This window comes from Marmota flaviventris, chromosome 19 (assembly GCF_047511675.1).
Source record: "Marmota flaviventris isolate mMarFla1 chromosome 19, mMarFla1.hap1, whole genome shotgun sequence".
NCBI classification, from domain to species: domain Eukaryota; kingdom Metazoa; phylum Chordata; class Mammalia; order Rodentia; family Sciuridae; genus Marmota; species Marmota flaviventris.
In genome coordinates, this window is record NC_092516.1 from 32,745,229 (window position 1) to 32,766,686 (window position 21,458).

At 45.9% G+C, this 21,458-nt stretch overlaps 1 protein-coding gene and 1 non-coding gene across 2 annotated transcripts in view; one reads left to right on the forward strand and one right to left on the reverse strand.

The window, feature by feature from the left end:
• Positions 1-21,458, forward strand: part of Baiap2l1 (BAR/IMD domain containing adaptor protein 2 like 1) — an 86,900-nt gene that overhangs the window by 12,538 nt on the left and 52,904 nt on the right. The window contains exons 2-3 of the mRNA XM_071605831.1: positions 11,055-11,130; positions 16,267-16,353. Of these exons, the coding sequence (XP_071461932.1) occupies positions 11,055-11,130; positions 16,267-16,353 (163 nt within the window). The remainder of the gene's footprint in view (positions 1-11,054; positions 11,131-16,266; positions 16,354-21,458) is intronic.
• Trnal-caa (transfer RNA leucine (anticodon CAA)) lies at positions 14,636-14,710 on the reverse strand. Its single transcript has one exon. It is a non-coding gene; the product is annotated as a tRNA-Leu (tRNA).

Here is a 21,458-nt window from a genome sequence, read left to right on the forward strand (position 1 = left end):
GCATGAATTAGTTCCTTTTTATGGCCAAATAATATTCCATCGTATGGATATACCATATTTTGTCCACTCACCAGTTGATGGACATTGAGTTGTCTCCAATAACTATTCATGTTTATTTAATTATTTTTTTAATGGTACTGGGGATTGAATTCTGGGTTACTCAGCCACTGAAGCCTGAACCAACCCAAGCCCTTATGTTTCATTTTTAAACAGGGTCTTGCTGAATTGCCCAGGCTGACCTTGAATTTGCAATCCTCCTGCCTCAGCCTCCTGAGTAGTTGGGATTACAGGCATGCACCACCACACCTGGCCCAATAAGGCATTTTTTTTTTTTTAAGAGCCACCTTATTGCTTAATGTGTGAAAGGCGACTTAAATGGCAACTTGGGAAAACACAGAATTTGGAAGCAGACTTCATAAGGAAAGCCCTGGCGTTTTCAGATTTTGTAAGTCTGGGAAGCCTTCTCAGGTGGAGGGCAGAGCCTTGCAGCTTTTATGATCCTCGGATGGGCCTGTTACTTGGAGCTAACGAAGCTGCGAGCAGTGGCCCCATTACCTCATGCTTGGTCTTCGCGGCTAATTGGCCCACTGGGCCGAGGTGTCTGTGCAGTGCAGATGAGCTGTGGGGCCGAGGGAAGGCGGTGGCAGGTCCACCGTGGACAGGCCTCTCCACAGAACACGGTCCCACCCTGGCCGACCCCCGATGGTGCAGGCGCTCTTCCTGGTGCAGGGGAAGCCATGGTGGCTTGTCCTTTATTTACATCTAGTTCCTGCTGAGGGAACTGTGTAAACAGGCCGTGTCCTGGGGGGTGGGAGTGTCGAGCACTTTGAAGGAGGAGAAGCCACGGTCCCTGAGCAGGAGGGAGGGTCTCAGAGGTTTTAGGCTGAGGCCAGTGGCCAGCTCCCAGAGATTGAGCCTTCAGGCGCCAGAGGAGCAGGGACGCTCCCCTCTGGGAATGAGTGCATCCTGTTGAGGGACAGCTGGAGCCCGGGACTGGGTGGAGAGCACAGCTCTGGCCAGGGCACAGCCAAGACCTTCCTCCTGCCCTGTTGTTAAGAGGACAATCGTCAAACTTGAGGACTGAGGGTAAATCCACCAGGAAACCACCCTTCTCTTTCTTTTCCCTACTTGGATGTTTTCAGACACATATGCTTTTCTCTTTAATGCAGACAAGGGAAACACTTTATGGCCTTTTAAAAAGGGGACTTTCTTCCGCTCGCCAGGTGGACCAAAGTACAGTAACATCAAGTGTCAGGCTGTGGGACATGACATTCTTACTCAGGATTTGTGGGAGCATAGGGTTTGTGCAGCCACTTTCTTTCAGCTTGGCAGTACTGCATCTGCAAAATTGAAAGACCTGTCACATGTTGGGTCCCAGCGATTCTGTTTCTGGGAAAATTTCCACCTGTGTGCACACCTGTGTGATTCCTTGCCCCGTAGCTGATTGTAGCAAAGCTTGTAAGCCATACATAAGCCGCTCAGTGGAGGAGCAGAGGGAGGCCATGTAGCTGTGTATATGCTGAGTGTGTGTACACTGGGCGTGTGTGTGCTGGGTGTGTGTACGCTGGGCGCATGTATGTGTGTCCACACAGAAAGATTATTTCAGGAAAACGGCTCACACAATTATGGGGGCTGACAGTGTGAGGTCTGTGGGGCAGGTGGCAGGGGATGTTGTGGTCCTTAAGTGAAGTTTTCTCTTCCTCAGGGAACCCCCAGTTTTGTAGTTTAGGTCTCTCAGCTCATTAGATGGAGTGCACCCAGAGTTGCTCTAATTTAAGTAAACTATAGCTAGTACCCGCATCTGCAGATGCCCCCTAGCATCAGCTGGGCTAGTGTTAAGGCAACTGATGACTGTGGCCTAGCCACGGGGACACCTGAAAGGCCCCATCACCGTCCACACAGACGCTAAATGGGAATGAACCAGATCCTATATATCCAGATGGACAAGTCCCGCAGCTAATACTGAATAACACAAGAAAGATACAAGGGAAACACATTGTATGGTGCCATTTAAGTATTTTTCATTTAAATATCTTTTCAATGCATAAAGCAAAACTATATGTCAATATGACTAAGTAGATATTCGTGTAAAAGTATAAAAGGCGGGTTAGAAAGCTAACAGCAGTGTTAATTAGCAGCTTCCCTGGTGGGGGGGGGGGTCCGAGACTTGGGTGGGGTGGTTATGGCATCCTGCAGTCCTGCAGTTTTTGTCTGTAGTTTGTTTTAGTGACTTTCAGCGAAGGGAACCAGTAGGACAGTGTTGACTGTTGGCCACTCCTGTGGGGACTCTAGTGCTGCGGATTCTTCCTCCCCTCCCTCTCCTAGTGGAAGGAAAAAGGGAATGGGGTGAGAGATCTTGTCCAGGTGGAGCGGCTCCATGCTGTGATGCTATGAGGTTAAAATATTCACCCAGGAGGAGGAATAAAAGCATAAGAAGGATCTAAAAGGAAAAGGGGACACTGGGAAACGCAGCTCCTCCCTGAACTTGTGCTCCGACTTCATAAAAGCAGTTTCCTCTCTATTTCACAATCCTCCAGGAGGAACCATGGAGGCCCCGGGCTGAGTGCAAAGGTTGAAGCTGCCTGGGTCTGCCTCTCCTCTTACTGCCCCTAGGACCTCAGCAAGGTTTAAATATCTCAGCTATAAAACAAGGATAAGGTCAGATGAGAAGCTCCATGGAAAATATTGGGCATGTAGCCAGACACAGACCCAAAAATTAAACAAGCAAATGCTCTCAACTGAATAAAACAGATAACACCGATTTTCTTTCTAGAGAAGGGTGCCATAAATCCTAGATGGTTTGTAGTCGTGATCTCTCTTATCCCGATAATGACACTTTGAGGTGAGAAAACGATTCCATTTATTTTCATGTTGCAAATGGAAGTACCTAGAGAAATCTGTGTAAACAGGAATGTTTATTCATCTGAAGGTTGACTAATATTTAGAGCTTTCCTTTTGAAATATTAATTATAATTCGTTCAGTATGTGCTAAGTGTCAAGAGCTATGAAGAGCACATAACAAGTGCCCCGCAGGGCCTCGGTGTGGCTCAGTGCTAGCTCAAGGTTTGCCTAGAATGCACAAGGCCCTGGGTTTGATGCCCGTAAGTTCACTGTAGTATTCAGTTTTCACATTCAGTCTTCATATCCCTTATAAGGTGAAAATTGCCCTTATTCCCATTTTATAGAGGAAGAGACTAAGGCTCAGAGAGGTGGTGACGTGATCTGCCCAAGAATTCAAGGCACAACCCCTCGCCCCCCAGGCTTGTTGCTACTCTCAGGGCCTGTCACATAAGGTATACGTAGTACAAACTGAAAGGAATTTAATAAATTTGGGGGGGGGGGGCAAAACACTACCTGACGGACAGAAAGCCTTTCTGTGTTTGTGTTTGCATGAGTATTTCTGATCTAGCTTTATACTTCAAAACTATACAAAACATCTCAGTTGTCTGATTTTCCTCTAAGCAGCTGTGCTTGGCATCCATGGGGGGTATGAACTATGACTCCTGTGGCCATCTGCTGGCCCTCAAGCAGCTGCCTCTTTGCCAGAGTTGCTTACTGATACTCTCCCTCAGGCAGAGGGGGTCAACCCAGTGCCAGGGAGGTTAGCAACAACTGCCAGCAACTTCCAAAAAGGAAGCAGGATTTTCTTCAAATAAAACCCACCTAGAGGTACCCCCAGATAGGGGGCTGGGACACAGCTCAGTTGGTAGAGCTCTTGCCTTCCATGCACAAGGCCCCAAGTTCAATCCCCAGCACCGCAAAAATCAAAAAAGAAGTACCCCCAGGTAGCCCTTGTCACATTCTTGCCATGTGACACTAGAATGTGCCTTGATTCATATGAGCAATTGTGATTAATTTGCATGAGAGCATGTAGAATAAAATAATATATGAAATTTCAAAGATACATACTCAGCCAAGTTGTAGAACTCCAAATATTTAAAGATTCACAAATCAGTTAACAATGAAATCCATTATTCTGTGTAATCATACTGATAAAAAAGGAAAAAGATTCACGAATCACTTTTAAAGCTCATCCAATGTAGATATTATTCCCCTTCCCCCACCATGTGGCACTGGGGATTGAACCCAAAGGCACTTTACCTCTGAGCTACATCACCAGCCATTTTTATTTTTGGAGACAGAATCTCACACTGAAATGCTGAGGCTGGCCTCCAACTTGCAATTCTCCCACATCAGCCTCCCAAATTGCTGGGATTTCAGGCATGTACCACCATGGCTGGTTTATTACTTACATTTTTAACTAAGAAAAACAGGGTGCTGAGGGCTGGGGTTGTGGCTCAGCAGGAGAGCGCTTGCCTAGCACGTGCGAGACTCTGGGTTCGATGCTCAGCACCACATAAAAAAATAAATAAAAAGTTAAAGGTATTGACAACTATAAATAAAAAATAAATATTGAAAAAAAAAAGGAAAGGAAAAGCAAGATGCTGAAATATCAAATAATTTGTTCTTGGTCATGTAGAAAACTGGTGGATGATGGGAGAAAACCAGAAGATAAACTAATGCTTAGAAATTTAAAGTCTTCTTAGTTTCACTGTCTGGCTAATCATAATTTAATTATTTTATACTTTCTTAAATACAAATTAATTATACCCAGTTAATTTGTATATAGTTCTGTATTGGTAAAGGTAATTTTTTTTTTTTTTTTTTCCTGGTACCAGGGATTGAACTCAGGGCACATTCCCAGCCCTATTTTGTATTTTATTTAGAGACACAAATCAGTTAACAATGAAATCCATTATTCTGTGTAATCGTACTGATAAAAAAGGAAAAAGATTCATGAATCACTTTTAAAGCTCATCTAATGTAGATATTATTCCCCTTCCCTCACCATGTGGCACTGGGGATTGAACCCAAAGGCATTTTACCTCTGAGCTACATCACCAGCCACTGAGTTGCTGGTCTCACTGAGCTGCTTAGCGCCTCACTTTTGCTGAGGCTGGCTTGGAACTCTCCATCGTCCTATCACAGCCTCCCAAACTACTGGGATTCCAGGTGTGCCATCAGGCCAGCTGGCAAAGGTGATTTTTCAAAAATGAAAAAATCTAAATACCAAAATTGTTAAGGCCATGATAAGAGTGCATAATTTGTTATAAAATTATGATTAGTAACTACAAGGGCCTATGATAAACAGACCAATTGGAAATCTGGTGAAAAATGCCTACAGGTTCCAAGGGACCTGCTCTTCAATATGTTATTTAGAATAGCTGACAATTGGGCTGGGGACATAGCTCAGTTGGTATAGTGCTTGCCTTGCATGCATAAGGCCCTGGGTTCAATCCTCAGCACCACCGACAAAAAGAATAGCTGACAACTAGTTCTCCAGTGCTGCTCAGCATCTGCGCTAGAACCAGCCCCTCTTCACTTGAGACTGGCACAACTAGAACTGGAACATCACCAGTCCACTAGCCTAGAATTTATTTTATAACCGTAGCCTTGCCTACTCTCTGAGTGGAAATGAAACATTCTGATTGAAACCAGGTTGGCAAATTCTCCTATCAGGTAGTAACCAGAGGTGCATATTAAGTGTTCATTACTTCTTTGTAACAAAAGAATGCTTCTTGGCCCATTTGTACCCTTTTTGTTCACTTTATTTTATACTTGGGGTCTTAAGCCTTTTATCCTCAGGCCAAATTTAAGCTGGACTTTGTGGGTATTGCTGATGACTCTAGTTGCAGATCAAATCTTAGCAGGCTTGGCCATAGCACTGGCCTTTGACCCAGCGATTGCCCTCCCTCAAACCAGGGACCCATAAGCTCACAATGTGTCCACTGCCACTGTGACGTCTGTAGATTTTGGAATATAAAGGCAGCACTTCTTATTTGTTCCTCATTGTAGAAATCACATGGACATCAGCTAAAATAACTAGATCAATGGCCAAAAGCCAGTGTAGAAATATATTTTCCACTCTTTAAAGGAACAAAAATTTCTGGGGGGACATTTCCTAAATAACAAAGTTTTGCGCTGAACACGTTGGACTTTTCAAGCTGAAAAACCCTCATGTTGTTTCCTCTGAAGCTGGTTGTGATCTTGAGTCTTGAACTTTGCTTCTCAGTGGAACCATTTGGACAGTGATTTGTGTTTGGTGTGCGTTGTTCTTGGTGTTTTAAGGTGACAGTTATATGTGAACATTTCAAAAATTATATCAAGAAACCAAAGTATGCTTTCCCTTATTGGGTAAGGAGCATGCTTAAGAAAACAGACCTGGGTTTCTGTGTGACCTCTTCCACACAGTAGGACGGTGCTAACTTAGCATTGGTTTCCTCTTTATGGCCTAGACTCGGCCTTCTAAGAATATTACAATAATTTTAAGCCAGATTTCCTTAAGATAGTTTTATCTTTTAATTAGAAAGTGAACATTTCCTGGCTGGGACTATAGCTCAGTGGTAGAGCCCTTGTCTAGCATGCAGAGGCCCTGGGTTCAAACCCCATTACCATTAAAAAAAAAAAAAAAAAAAGTGACCATTTTTTAAAAAAATATTTATTTTTTAGTTGTAGTTGGACACAATATCTTTATTTCACTTATTTATTTTTATGTAGTGCTGAGGATTGAACCCAGGGTCCCACCTGTGCAAGGCGAGTGCTCTACCGCCGAGCCACAACCCCAGCCCCATAAAGTGACCATTTTTTAATGAAATTATTAATTTTTAAAATTATTGAGCTCACCTTGATTGCTGATAGGAATGTAAAATGGTGCGGCCACCCCGGGAGCAAGCCTGGCAGTTTCTTATAAAGTTAAACATATACCTAGCCCATGACGCAACCGCTGAACTCCTGGGTATTTGTCCTGGAGATACGAAAGCTTGTGTTCATACAAAAACCCGCCCATGATGGCTCATATCAGCTTTATTTGGAATAGCTAGTGACTGAAAATAACTCAGATGTTTTCCAACAGTAAATTGATACGCAAACTAAGATTCACCCGTACCGTGGAATACTAGTAAGTAAAAAAGAAGGGAATAAACTGTTAATACGCCAATACATGGAATGTGTCTGAAGGACATTATGCTGAGTGAAAAGGCCAATCTCAGTGGGTCACAAACTGTAGGATGCCATTCATTCAAGGTCTTCCCCATGACCAGGTTAGAGATGGAGCTCTAGGATGCGTGGGGAGGGTATGACTAGGAAGGGACACACAAAGGAGTCTTTGTGTTGATGGACAGTCCTGTATAATTGAGGTGAGGGCTGTACCAATCCATACAGGTGATAAACTTTCATAGAAATAATGAAACACCCCCCACCAAAAAAAAGGTGAGATGAGAACTGGAAAAATCCAAAGAAGGTCTATAGTGGGGCTACTGGTGTCACCGGGGTGTCCTTTCCCTGGGTTCCCTGCAGCCATAGAAGACATCATTGAAGATGCTGGAGGAAGCATGCCTGGGAACTGGCCATCCCACTCCTTGTGAGTCATAAACTATTTTAAAATTATAACTTTATTTCAAAATAAAAAGAGAACTGATAGGAGATCACAGAAAAAGCAGCTATGGCGACAGGCGTCCAGTACTGAGGCTCTGCTGTCCTGCAGGAGGCGGGGGTCACTTGGCCTGGGCCTCCTGACTGCTGTGGTACCTGGGCCCAGGACAGCTGCCCGCCCAGTAACACAGGACAAGTGGGCTTCCTGGGAGACAGGGAAGAGGCGCCTCGTGTTTTTTGTTTCCTCCTCTTGCACACATTAACGATGGTAAAGGATTTTTTTTTTTAAATGTAAATCTAAAGTGCAAAGGGACCTGAAAAGGAAACATCCGTTGCGGGGCGGGAGTCCTGTAGGGATTTGGGGGAACAGACAGTGGATGGAGGAGCAGTGGCTGGCTGAGCAGGATCTGCTGCCCTGGGCAGGACTGAGCCACTCCTCCCCAAACCCCAGAAGCTCAGGACCACCCCGCAGATGGTGGGGGTGGGATGGGAACCTGGGATGGGGTGTGGCTAGCTGGCCTCCCAGGTCCCCTTCCTTCCTGCCCACCGCAGCACTAGCTCCTCTGCCTGACCGACCAGAAAGTTAATCTCAGATCCAGAGCCAAGAGCGCTGGTCTGGAAACACCAGGGGTAAAACTTGGAACAAGGGGCTGGGGTTGTGGCTCAGAGGTAAAGTGCTTGCCGGGCACACGTGAGGCACTGGATTCAATCCTCAGCACCTCATAAAAATAAAAAAATAAAGGGATGTAGCTCAGTGGCAAAGCGTCTGCCTTGCATTCAGAAAGTCCTGGGTTCGACCCCCACAAAAAAAAAATTGGAACAAATCGGCTTAGGATGAGCAGGGTTCTCAGTCAGCCAATCCCCACTTCCCACCCAAGGAGAGGAAACCAGGATCTTCTGTGGAGAAGCCCAGTGGTCCTGGCTGCTGTCTGTGGCCGACCCACCGGCGTGCACAGCTCCCTGCTGGTGAGTGAGTGAGGGCTTTACTCGCAACATGAACTGGCCATGGAGGACCCCCGGAGCTAGAGGACAGTAAACAATGGGGACAGTAATCAGGAGATGATGTGGAGAACTGGAATTAAACACCACAGTCCACTGTTATTCAGATAAGAGAAGATACCACATTCATAAACCAAGATCGAGTGGGTGCTTTATAAAAGGACCAGGCAAGGAACTTTAAAGTACTCTTAGAAATTTCAAATATGACAACATAGCTTAAAAGTACTATAAGAGTTGGAATATGAAGTTGAGGATATTTGTCAGATGTAAAATATAAAAACAAAGGAGAAAATCAGAGAGAAGATAAAATGATGAGAGAATAAATCCAGGTTGTGTAAAATCCTCATCAGAGTTCCAGAAAGAATAAGACCAGGAACATTTTCCAGACTTAGAGGACTTGATTTTCCTTATGGCTAACATCCCCAGTGTCCAGTAAAATAAATGGAAAAACACCCACACTGAGGCAGAACAGTATTCGGTCTTAACAACATAGGGATAAAGAAGTGGCTTCCAGAAGTAAGCTTTAAGAGGAGGCAAAAGACACAGAGGAAATGACAGATGACTTCTCAGTAGCAAAACTGAATGCTATATACTAAAAGGACTTAAAATCAGCATACTGTAGTGGCATGGCCACATCAATGTTTATAGCAGCTCAGTTCACAATAGCTAAGTTATTGAACCAACCTACGTACCCTTCAATAGATGAATGAAGAGAATGTGTGTGTATATATAGATGATGGAATATTACTCAGCCATAAAGAAGAATGAAATTATGGCATTTTCTGGTAAATGATGGAACTGGAGACTATCATGCTAAGTGAAATAAGCCGATCCTGAAAAAAACAGAGGCCAAATAGTCTCTGATATGCATGTGGATGCTAACACACAATAAAGTGTGGGGGGGAGAATAGAAGGTCATTGGATTAGACGAAGAGGAATGAAGGAAAGGGAGGGAGAATAGGAAAGACAGAATGAATCAGACGTAACTTTCCTATGTTCGTATATGAATACATGATCAGTGAAACTCCATACCATGTACAACCACAAGAATGGAAAGTTATACTCCACGTGTGTATAATATGTCAAAATACCCTCAATTGTCACGTATAACTAAAAAGAACACATTAAAAAAATTTTTTAAATGCTAAAGACCAGAGCTGGATCTTTAAAATGTAAGGAAAGTTGTTCAGTCTTCTTACTACACTCCAAACAAAAAGATAAAGGTAATTTCAGACACATGGGGACACGAACTTACCTCTCGCACAAAATTTCTTAGATCAGTTGTAGAGAATGTTCTCCTGGAGAAAGGAGGGGAAGGAGGGTGTGGACCCAGGTAATGAGAGCTCTTAACCCAGAGAAGGAAAACCAGAGAAGGACACGCAAGGCCACAGGGGGACAGGCTGAGCAGGAGGACAGAGTCCTTGGAGGGGTTGTGGGGGGAATGTAATGGAAGGTTAACTGACAGTTATATATATTTGAGAAACAGTGTTGGTACGTCTTTGCTAGACAGCATGGGGGAGAGCTGAAGATACCTAGAAAACGGAGCATGGCAGGCAGGGGTAAGATCAGACAATTATTGATCTCAGAAATAAGCAAAAGGCTTCCCCAAGAAATGTAATCTTTAGTGCATTCTTCAATTGTGACCAATATTTATAAAGTCATATTAAACTCTGACTATTGATTCACCAGAACATTGCCATGTGATTATCTAAAAGGACTAAGAGAGGGAGAGTGGAGTGGTGTGGAGAGCTAGGTCCTCGTGGACTGTAGGAAGAAGCCAGTTACTATCTAAAATTGGGAAAACAAAACATTCTGGACTCTGGTGACATGCAGGAGAAAAGGCGCTTGGCTGGAAGCATTCTGGAGCGAAGGGTGAGAATGGGGACGGCTGAGGCGAGCTGGTCACTGCTCGGTGACTGTCAGTCTCCACGCGCTCTCTGTTCCCGGTAGCAATCGAGAACCTTTTACTTCTGCAGGGTGTGAAGAATCTGTCCCCACTGAATGTCGGGTAGTACACACCTGGGGAGAAGAGGCAGAGAGATTCCCCTGGTCCACGTGGGATGGTCAACGCTGTGTAGCTCATTGTTCCCAGATGGACCAAATACAGTGCCCTGTCCTCCCCTCATGAAGTCCACGCCGCAGGAGTCATCTGCCTGTCTTTCAGGCTCTCCTGGAAGGTTCTATTCACGGGGCAGCCCAAACACTGCCCTTGACTGTGAATTAAGTTCAGGTAGCGGGTTGAGCAGCTGAAGCCCGTCTCTTCACACTAGAGTGACAGCGATTAGCAATCCACTTAAACCCAAGAGGGCACCCTCGCCTCTGGGACCACAGTCCCTGTAAAAGGACATGGCAGCCTTGTGAATGTCTGTCGCCCGCTTGCTCCGTTTATAGTAGGTTCCAAGCAGCCCTTGCACAGGTGAGAACGGCCAGGGTTACACACACCTTGCCACCTGCTCCATCAGGTAAGAAATATGGGCTCTTCGTGATTTTTAAGTCCACATGCGTGACTTTGGGGGCTCGACTGGTAAACACACACAGGTATCCAAGGCCACACAGTGGCAAAATCTGAAGATTGCTTGGTCTGCTGTTTATTAATTTTTTTGCTTTGTTTGTTTGTTTGTCAGAATGTTATGGAACAGTTTAACCCGGGGCTGCGAAATTTAATAAACCTAGGAAAAAATTATGAAAAAGCTGTTAATGGTAAGTCTGTTTTTCTACATTGATCAATGTAAAGCCCATGTAAAAGTTATTCAGTAAATAGTTTACTTATTTTTAAATGCTTAACATTGAATGTTTAAAACAACTTTAAATGGCAAAATTAATTGAATCCACAGAACTGTGCAGTGATAGTGCACGATGACTTTAGTGTGTATGAAATGAGGCGAGTTGAACCGGAATGCAGCGACTGCCAGGCTCATTTTAACCTTCAAATCGGGCTTTGTTGACGTGGCTCAGTCTTCTACATCATTGCCCTCAGGGTGTTTTTTCCTTTTTAAACCAAATTCTCCGTGGACTAATAAACATATAAAATGTGTATTTAAAACATTATGCATGTTCATGTCCTGCACACAGGAATTTTTCTGCTTTTTTTTAATATCAAAGATTTTCTTGCCTTTAAATGTAGCACTTTTGGAAATAACATGAGAACTAGTAGTTTTAGTCCAAATGGAAAAACATACAGAGTTTGGACTTAGATTCTCATTTCAAAATAAACAAGCTTCTCATTCATTTAAAAATAAACTTGAGTGTTGACATTTGCCTCTCTGTGAACTAGAGTTGTTCACAAACTCAAAGTTTCATTGAGAAAACTGATATGCAGGTAAGCATGTGTTTCCCTGCTAAAAAATAGATGCTATTATAATTCAAGCATAATCATCTTAAGATCTTAAGGCGCTGACAATCACCACATTCTGACATGGTCAAGACAATTCTTCCTGGATGGCTGGTGTTACCCACCCATCCCAAATATCCACACTCCGGGTTTACCTTCTACCCTGGTTCACCAGGGTCGTCAAGAAACATAAGTAAAAACTTTAGTTTCCAGTGGTTTAAATCTGAAGAAGTCTTCAGATCAAGTTTCAGCCACTTCAGATCAAGTGGCTTTTAACTTACCCCTTCCTTCTCTCTTCCGCCACACCCCACCGTGCTCCCTGTTGATATTTCAAAAATAAACCTGTGGCCTGTGTCCCTTAGCAGAGGCAGCCCAGGAAAGGGGGATGTGCTGGCTGGACCGTGGGTGACAGGGAGCATTGTTGCTGTAGTCATCAGAGAAGGAAACTGCTTCCTTACTTCGTCACCGAGCTTGCTTTGCCTGACACTTTCAGTGTCAGGAAGGGCAGCAGGTCGGGGACCCCCAGCCCCCTGACCCCCAGCCTCAGTGCCGTCTGCAGGCGCCTTCCCTCCTTCAGAGGGCAAGACCCCGCCTGGCATTGCTGTCTCTCCCTGGGTGGTTGCTTAATCACAAGCCCCAGAGTCATTGCTGTAGACGTCCTTGTGAAGGAGATCACTGTGGCCCACAGAGGGGTGGTGTTTTTTTCCCCTGCCTCTCTGAGGCGGAATTGCAAGGTAGGTCAGGGAGCTGCCCACAGCGTGGCGTCCTGCCAGCAAGACTTCTCACTTTAACACCTCCTGGAGAAGATTCTCTAATTCGCAAGCATTCCCAGAGTTTCTGCAGTCCATCTGGCCATAGTTTTGCCAAAGCCACTGAGAAATTTTAAATATTTATAAAATTGTTGGTGGGGATTTGGAGTAGAGTTGAGGATGCCGGCCAGATGTGCAGTCAGCCGATTATAAAATGGAGAACACTGAATGAATAAGAGCCGTGTGGACACCGTGTCCCAGGAGGCTGGTCAGCGGGGGCTGCTGTGGACTGGAGCAGGCAGGAGGCCGTGCGGGAGCTGCGCTGGCCAACAGATGTTGAGCTCCAGCAGGCGCCCACTGTGTCACTCAGAAAAACAGCGTCCAGGCCAAACCCTGGGTCCGGCCGGCCTGGATACGGCTGGTGCGGAATAGGTGGAAGGGCTGACTTGTGTATGCATTTGAATCCATCATAGTCACAGTTGCTGTACAACAAGCGTCCTCAGACTTGTGGCTTTGGACAGAAGTTTGTGATTTCTTCTGTGAAGGCAGGACAGTTCTCAGACACCTGGAACTCACTTCTGCAGCTCCAATCCGCTGAGCCCCAGATCAAGGCTGGGAACTGGGCTAGCTCTCTCCTCACGAGGTCTTTCCCTTCAGTGAGACCACACTGGTTCCTCACACCACAGCGGTGGTGTCCCGAGAGTATAAGCACCAATACCTAGCACCAATCAAGCATCTCTGGTGCTTGCCGATGCCACACTGGTCAAAGCAAGCAAGTCACATGGCCAACCTACCTTCAGTGTGGCTGGGAACCACACACATGGAATTCTGGGAGGTGTGGTTCATTGAAGGCCATTACTGTAAAAATCTACCATGATCTCCAGGGAGCATGGGTTTACCCTACTGGCCAAGGGAGGCCATTAAAGGCTTTTGAACAGGGCAAGTAACCCAACAAAACTATTTTAAGGAAAACTTAGCTGGTAGAGGTATGTATATAGTTTATCTAGTTTGATGAAATAGTTTACCAGCCACTAAAGTGGAACAAATATGCCTCTTTCCTTAAACAATAAGTAGTAGAAACACAATAAGAATTGTGTTCCCAAAAGGAGGCAAAATTATTAAAATGTTACTTTATTATTAGTTCTAGATACATTTATTATATACATAATTTTATAATATATATAAAATTTTATAATATATTTTTTTTTTTGCACTGAGGATTGAAACAAGGAGTACTTAACCACCAAGCAACCACATCTCCAGCCCTTCTATATATTTTATCTAGAGACAGGTTGCTGAGGTTGGCTTTGAACTTGTGATCCTTCTGCCTCAGTCTCCCGAGCCGCTAGGATTATAGGCGTGCACCACGGTGCCCAGCAAGTTATATAATTTTAAAGTTAATTTTATCATAAAAGCAAATATATTTTTTAAGACTGACAAGATTACATGGCTTTAAATGTAAGTCAACAGTTAATGAAATTTTTCGATTTCGCGTGGGGATGCAAACCAGAAATTTTGTTTAAATATTGTGCAATCCTGCATGCCGTTCTCCCACTAACTGGCTTTTCAGCTTATCAGTACTCTACAATTTAAAATCTTCATTCTAAAATGCATATATTAACTTGACAGTTTACTGGTCATGCACCATGTTTTGAAGTAGAGTCACTGTTTTCTCATCCCAGCTAAGACCAGAGAGTCAAAAAGCACCACAGTTTAGGCCTAAGGAAGTGGAGTTGGAGCTGTGTGGCTGTCTCTGACTCACTGCTGACCTTGGGGACCTCCCAGGATATCTCCACCCCACTCCCCTTCACAAGAGAGGCTGATAACATTCCCATTGACATTATAGGGTAGATTAACCAAGTAATGGCTTGAAAAGTCATATAAATGGTAATTGCTGTTGTTCTTTTTGTAATTATGCTTTAAGTTTATCCCCAGTCATATAAAATAATTGTACAGCAGAACACTGCATTTCCTGAACTTCTATACAGACATAGTGAATGCTGTAACTTAAAATTTTTAAATGTCTACAATAGTAGATAAATTTGTCATAAAATTGGGTTATTTGTTTTGGCCTTCAGCTGGACCTGATGTAACTCTCCGCCCCCTCCTACCGTGTGTGTGGGGGTGATGGTGCTGGGGATCGAACCCAGGGCTTTGTGCGTTTGAGGCAAGTGCCCTACCAACTGAGCTACACCCCACCAACTCCCCCGTGGGTGGCTCAGTGGCAGACTCCGTGCCTAGCATGTGTGATGCCCTGGGTTCAAATCTCAGCACCGCATACAATTAAATTTTTTAAAAATTCATCAACAACTAATTTAAAAAAAATTAACATTTTTACTAGGGCCTTTCCCGGCTATCTTTAGAATAGTTACATAAATATAGATGTTGATACAACTGTGGTCATTGTGTCTTTGATATGCATCTGGTTTTGTTTTCATCAAAAATAGAATATAGCCATCTTTACATATAATACATATATATTTTTAAATCCACTCTTTAAGAATATGCTGGTTATGAAGTAGGCAAAGCAGCTGGGACACCCTCTCGTTGTCCTCTTGGTAAAGGCGGTGACTGGACAGGGGGTCCTTTGGGTTCTAAAATCCTGCCATACCTAAAGCTGCAGGAGAAACCAGTTTCTATGTATGAAACTAATCTTTGGAGTAAAGTAAAATAAATGATTTTCTCCAAAATCACCTACAAGGTATCGTGGCAAGGCCGGCTTGTCGAGCACCTTCCTTCTTAAGCTGCACTTGCTCTGGCCCCTGCCATCGGCAGCCACGTTTCCCACTCCTCTGTCCTAAAGATTGAACCCAGGAAAGCTGAACCACTGAGCTATCTGCCTAGCCCTGGGTAGAAGTTTTTATTTCAAGACAGGGTCTTATTGAGTTGCCCAGGCTGGTCTCAAACTTGCAATCCTCCTGCTTCAGCCTCCTGAGGAGCTGATACTACAGGTGTGGGCCACTGGGCCCAGGGAGCAGCTGCCATTTTTTCATCAGACACTCTCATCATTAGGGCATTTTATGGATGAACAACCTCATTTCAGAAAGGATATGCAACTTGTCCACAGAAGTCATGGAGTCATAGTTTAGTCTTCAAAATCAGTTTGAAGGGGGAAATGTTTTTAAAATAATTAGAACCCAGCTCATATGGCAATAAACATTTTTCTGTTTCTGCCAAAAAGGGAGGAGGAGCATTCTGTTTTGTTGGGTTCTCCCCCCTAAATAATTCTGGTTTTTTGGGGGGGTGCTACTATATTTCAAATTTCATAGGTTTCCCCGGTAGCAAATATGCTGGCTCTTTGTGATTTCAAATGTCTTTTTTAATAGAAAAAAAAAACGTACCATCAAAGGACCAGGTTCTTAGACTCCCCACTCAAGTCCTCCTAACTAATAATGTTGCTGACCTGTAGTGCTATAGAATAACCATCTGGGAAAAGAGTTTTCGCTGGAGTAGATGTGTTCCCAATCCTGATTGGGTGTCGGGCACATCTGCTCTGGAACTGGTGCCAGGAGTGGCCAGGGCCTTCTCTGGACCTCTGGCTCCTATTGCTGAAGTTTCCTAGGCTGGTCCCAGGTGAGGATCTGATGGGGCTCTGCTGTGGGCAGAGGCCACCAGCACAGCCATCAGGCATGAGTCCCGCCTCCAGGCCACATTTGCCATAGCCAGGAGGGACCTGGGATGTTTGAAAGAAAACTTGTGTCAGTTCCTCCTTTCCTTGTCTAAGTGACGATTTTGTGTGTTCCCTTTGCTGTCTAGCTATGATCCTCGCAGGAAAAGCCTACTACGATGGAGTGGCCAAGATGGGGGAAATTGCCACCGGGTCTCTGGTGTCCACCGAGCTGGGTGAGCCAACCATCCATTATTCAGAAACCTAACTTGTCATCCTGGGCACCCTGATGAGAAGGTACAGGGTGGCTGCGGGCACTCCATGGCCTGTGGCAGCAGAGGCTCAGTGGAGGGCAGGCCAGGCCCAAAGCCCGGCCGAGCAGAGGGGCTTCCCTGCAACCGGGGAATCCTGGCTCCTGCTCTGGCCTCTCACCCTGGCCCCGAGGTTCGAGCCTGGAGCCTGACCTACATTCTGAGCCGCAGGAGGTGGGCAAGCCGTGGCCTGGCAGGAGTGCTTCCTGAGTCACCGAGGGAAACGGGCTCTGCGTGGCACTCTTGGCTCTTGCGGCTTCCACAGTGGCTCTTGGTGGTGACTTTTCCGGTTCTGCTGGTATGAATCGATCTCCTGTGCAGCAGCGGAGGGTGGCCACACCCTGGGCTGCAGGCGGGGGAGCGGGTTTCTATTTACAGAGCCACTTGGCTGTTGCCATTGCCTGCCAAGAAAGGTCCGTTTTTTTTATAGCCCCGAATGTCGCCCTCATTTTCAAAACTGTCGAGTGTGTTTTATTGTATAAGGGGTAAGATTTCAGCCTCAGAGTGTTTGGAAACATTCAGAAAACCAGAAGGAAAGGACAGGAAAGAGAGGTCTGTGGGTTTGAAGAAGTGTCTGGAACGTGGGGAGGAAAAACAGAGGAGCGCAGGGTCCCAAAGTCAGCCCGGCCCAGGGCCTTCAAAGTGGTTGCGAAACCCTGACCATCAGCGGCCAGGATGGAGTGGGGCCAGCTGGGCGAAGTCCATCTGGACTCATGATTTCTGGCGCTTCCTTAAGCTGTAGGTGACAGGTGGGCTGCAGCCAGTGTGATGGGGTCTCATGCAGCTGTGCACGGTGGCTGGACCCTAGCTCGAGCGCTCTGGGGACTGACCTGGGGCACTGCTCCAGCACCCGCAGGTAACAACACACAGACGCAAAACCCAGGACGTTTGGGGGAGTAGGTAGGATGATTGTAGGGTTCCAAACAGGGTGAAATTAATAAGAAACGTCCCATTTGTGTCATCAGGGGAAAAAAACCAAGTGTGACCCTTACATTAAAACATATGGCGCTCTGACTCACTGCCATTCAGGGTGCCTTTTTAATGTTTTATGGGTCCTGCCACTGTTTAAATAAGACTTCGGCTCCACACCTTGCTTTATCCAGCTGTGAATCAACTATTTCCACAGCAACAGTGTTGTTATAAACACGGCTTGAAACTCCAGTTTCAGTAAGGAATATATGTTTCGATGGCGAAGTTTCTTTCATGTGGATGTGTGTCTTATTCGGAGGGAATGGAAATAACTTTGGTTTCACATTTTTTGTTTCAAGATATCCTTTTGCTTATACGCACGGCCTCACAGTTACTAGCTTTCCACGGGGCTACAACAGTTCCAGGATAAAATAGCACCTCAGTACGAGATGATGATTGGGAGGCTGATATTAACTTCTTTTGACTTGCAAGTTTTCATTTCATTGTGAATGAAATTTTAGACTAAAATACCATCCTGCATCTGTTTAAATTCCCTATATAGAAGAGTAGTGGCAACTAATTTAAAAAAAAAAAAAAGTGGCCAAAGGTAGACAATATTTTTCTTGTTTTCCAAGAAGATTTTATTGTGTGGTTATTCCTGCCTTTCAGTGTTGGTGCTCATAGTTTGATTGTAAATCTTATAAACTTTCATTCACCGTGTCTTTTTTTATTTTAATAGTGTTCTTTGTTTTATATACCTTTATTTATTGTTCTCTGGTGCCGAGGATTGAACCCAGTGTCTCACACATGCCAGGCACACGCTCTACCATTGAGCTACAGTCCCAGTCCCTCACTGTGTCTTTTGGGTTGAAGTCCACTAGTAAAGCCAGAGCTGCCGCAGAACTATGGCTGATTTCTAGCTGTGGATATTCCCATTTAGACATCCCAGCTGACATTAGTTCACCCATTGCTCTGTGAATAATTTAGGATCCTTTTGCCTAAAAGTAACAAAGTATACAGCCAACAATGATTAAGCAACAGCATGCTGCTTGTTCCACATAAGGCCAGGAGTAACAGGTTCCCAGTTAATCCGGGGAACCTAGGTTCCTTATCCTCAGCGTCATGCCCATTTCCTCATTCATGGTACTAAGATGGCTGCCAGTCTGAGCATCACCTCTCTTCCCATGGTCTCCAAAAGCAGGAAAGGGGATTTCTTCTCAGATGTACTCTTTTACAAAGGAGGAAACCTTTGCCCAGAAGCCCCAGCACACAACCCCTCGGGTCTCATAGTCCAGTTTGGATCACACACCCACGCCCAGCTCCCAGAAAGCCTTCCCTGGCACGTTAGCCAAGGAATGCCAGGGAGGAGAGGGCACAGCTGTTAGGAGATGGCCTAGTGATGGCCCCCACATCAGGCGTCTGGCATGAAAGGTCTGTTTCAACAGCTTCTGATGGAAGGAAAGGAGCTACACCAGCGTGCCCTCTAGCAGGACCTTGCGCTTCTGAGCTCTGCGTGTGTCTGGTTGGGTGACATTTTTCTCCCACGTGGCTGGGGGGTGCGTTACTTCCTCCAGAAGGCCATGGCGGTCCTTCCTGGTCTGCCCTGTGTGGAAGCAGGAATTCTAGCGCAGAGGCAGCAGGGCGTGGGCAGCTCTGTGTCCTCCGCCCTCGGGCTTTCCCCAAGCCTCCAGGACTTGTCCCCATGAGCGCGCATCTTCCCCACGCCGCCCTCTCCACGGTCCTCCTCGGGTCTTCTTCTGGCTGGGGAGTCTGCAGGGCCAGGTCAGCAGCTGCTTTCACTTGTGACCCCCTCGGCTGTATGGTGGACCGATGGGGGGATAGAGAAAATGAGTCACCCGCCCCTCTGCAGCCACCGGCCGCTGCTATGGGTCCCTGCGCTCTGGGACAGCGGCGACCTCATGCAGTGCGCCTGCGCTTGCTGAAGCCGCTTTTTCCTGTGAGGGGCCCCAGCCGGCCTGCGATCCCGGGCAGCAGGAACAGCGGAAAAGTGCTTGCTCTGCGCGGGGACCAGTATCCTCTGCGGGCAGCGCTGGCCTTCAGTTCTCGCCGCGGCCCTGGGGGTGGAGTTGAGGCAGCTGTGCCGTGGCCTCACAGTGAGGCTCCAGAGCCAGCGAGGGCTCGCCCAACCTGGGTCGCCGGGACTCTGAGTTCTTCACCCTCGAACTCTGGAGCACTTCGCTGAGGCCAGGGGAAGAGGAGAGGCCAGCCGGGAAAGGTCACTGAAGAGGAAGAACATGGGGTCCCAATGATGGAGGTCTTTTTGAGAAGGAATGACAGGTTATTTGTTGTTAATGGCAGATTGGGGCCAGCAGGTGTGGTGATTGGCAATGACCAGTGTCCGTAGAAATGATCTCACTAGGGTCTTGACCATAAGCACCAGGTGTCTGGAGGTCAAGGAGAAGGGAGATTCCAGAGACATCGTCCACACCGAACTGTGGGTCCACCACCTCATTCCCCCAGCCCTCCCCCCGCCCCCCCCCAATGAATTTCTCCAGATTGTGCGCAGGTGCAGCATCCCTCTGGGAGGTGATAACATGATGGTCACCAATTTCGGGGTGTAAGAATTAGCCTGCAGGGGTGACCACCTGGACTCCCTTATCCCCAGCATGTGCTTCCCAGCCAAGCAAGGTGGAGCAAGGCTTGCAGAGGCTGCCACCCTGGAGCTGGGCAGGCATCTGTGCACCTGGTGGAGAGCACACCCTGCCCAGGAGCCCAAGGAGGACCCAGGAGTGAGGCCTGGTGCGTTTTACTTTCCCCTTGGACGGCTAGGGAGTGGGCCACCTGAGCCTGCATTGCTGCTGTCAACTATGGTGGGCCGGCCAGGCGTAAAGGACGATGGCCACAGCCTGAAGACGGATGAGGCAGTGAGCCTGTGGCATCCGAAGTATCAAAGACCGAAGACGCCCCAGTGCTGGTCCACGGGCTCACACTTAGTTGAGAATTTCAAAGCAACAGCAATTATTTTTCATCAGCATTACTCTCTTCTATAAAGCAGGTGATGTGAATTTGTAAGAATATGCACTTTTCCTTGATTTTTTTTTTTTAAACTCGGGAGGCAGCCCAGGGCCTCACACATCCTAGCCAAGTACTCTGCCCCAAGCTACACCCCTAGCTCTTTCCTTGATTATTCTTGAGACAGTTGTTCAGTTCTCTCCGTTGTATCTTTGTTTTCTGTTTCATGGATGTCTGTTTCCTCTCTGTCTTTGAGGTCACTCTTATTCTTTTCCTAATTTCTCAAATGGCACACTTACTGTGTTAATTTTAAATATAGCAGTCTTGCTTTTCATTGTAATGAAGATATCTCTGCAAGTGGAAACCACGTTGTCATTCTTGATATTTAATGGAGAAAGTTATCATTTTGTGACCTTTAAAAATGTTTGTCAGAATGTTTAAAATAGTCTTATTTATGAGTGTATAGGGAAGTAAAAAATAATAGAACTAATATTTAATTAAGCACACTGTAATTTAAATAATTAGAAACATTGCAAATTAAAGTGCTTTTATAGGTAAAAAGTTTATCAAGTAATTTTAACTACACTGCTTTCCCATACAGCTTGGAACATGGAGTGAGCATTTTCTCTTTGCTTTAGCACAGTGTCATACTCTCTTAAATTTGGATTGTTGAGACATAAAGGGAAAAAAATCAACTCAGTATCTACTCTTCTCCAGCGCAAACACTTACATGACCAAACCCTATACACCAAGCAGGCAATTCTGCAGTGAACTAGCTGGGGTGTCCTCTCTTTCAATTCAACTCTGTCATTATCTACCTGGAGATAGTAACAGACCCCACTGGTTGAGGGCTCAGTCCCCCAACTTCAGAGCCAGTCACAAGTAATAAGTTGTTACCTGTTCTCTGGCCAGGTGGCTATAAGTTGCAGTTCCCACTACCTCCTCCTGGGTTTGACTCATTTGCTAGAGTGACTCACAGAACCCGGAAACACTTATTACCCATTTATTGTAAAGGATACTGTGAAGGTACAGACGCACACACTTAGGGCCAGGTGGGACAGGAAGAGGTGAGGAGCTTCCATGCCCTCCCCAGACGCACGGCCTGCAGGAACCTCCTTCTGTCCCACTGCTGGAAGCTCCCGGAGCCC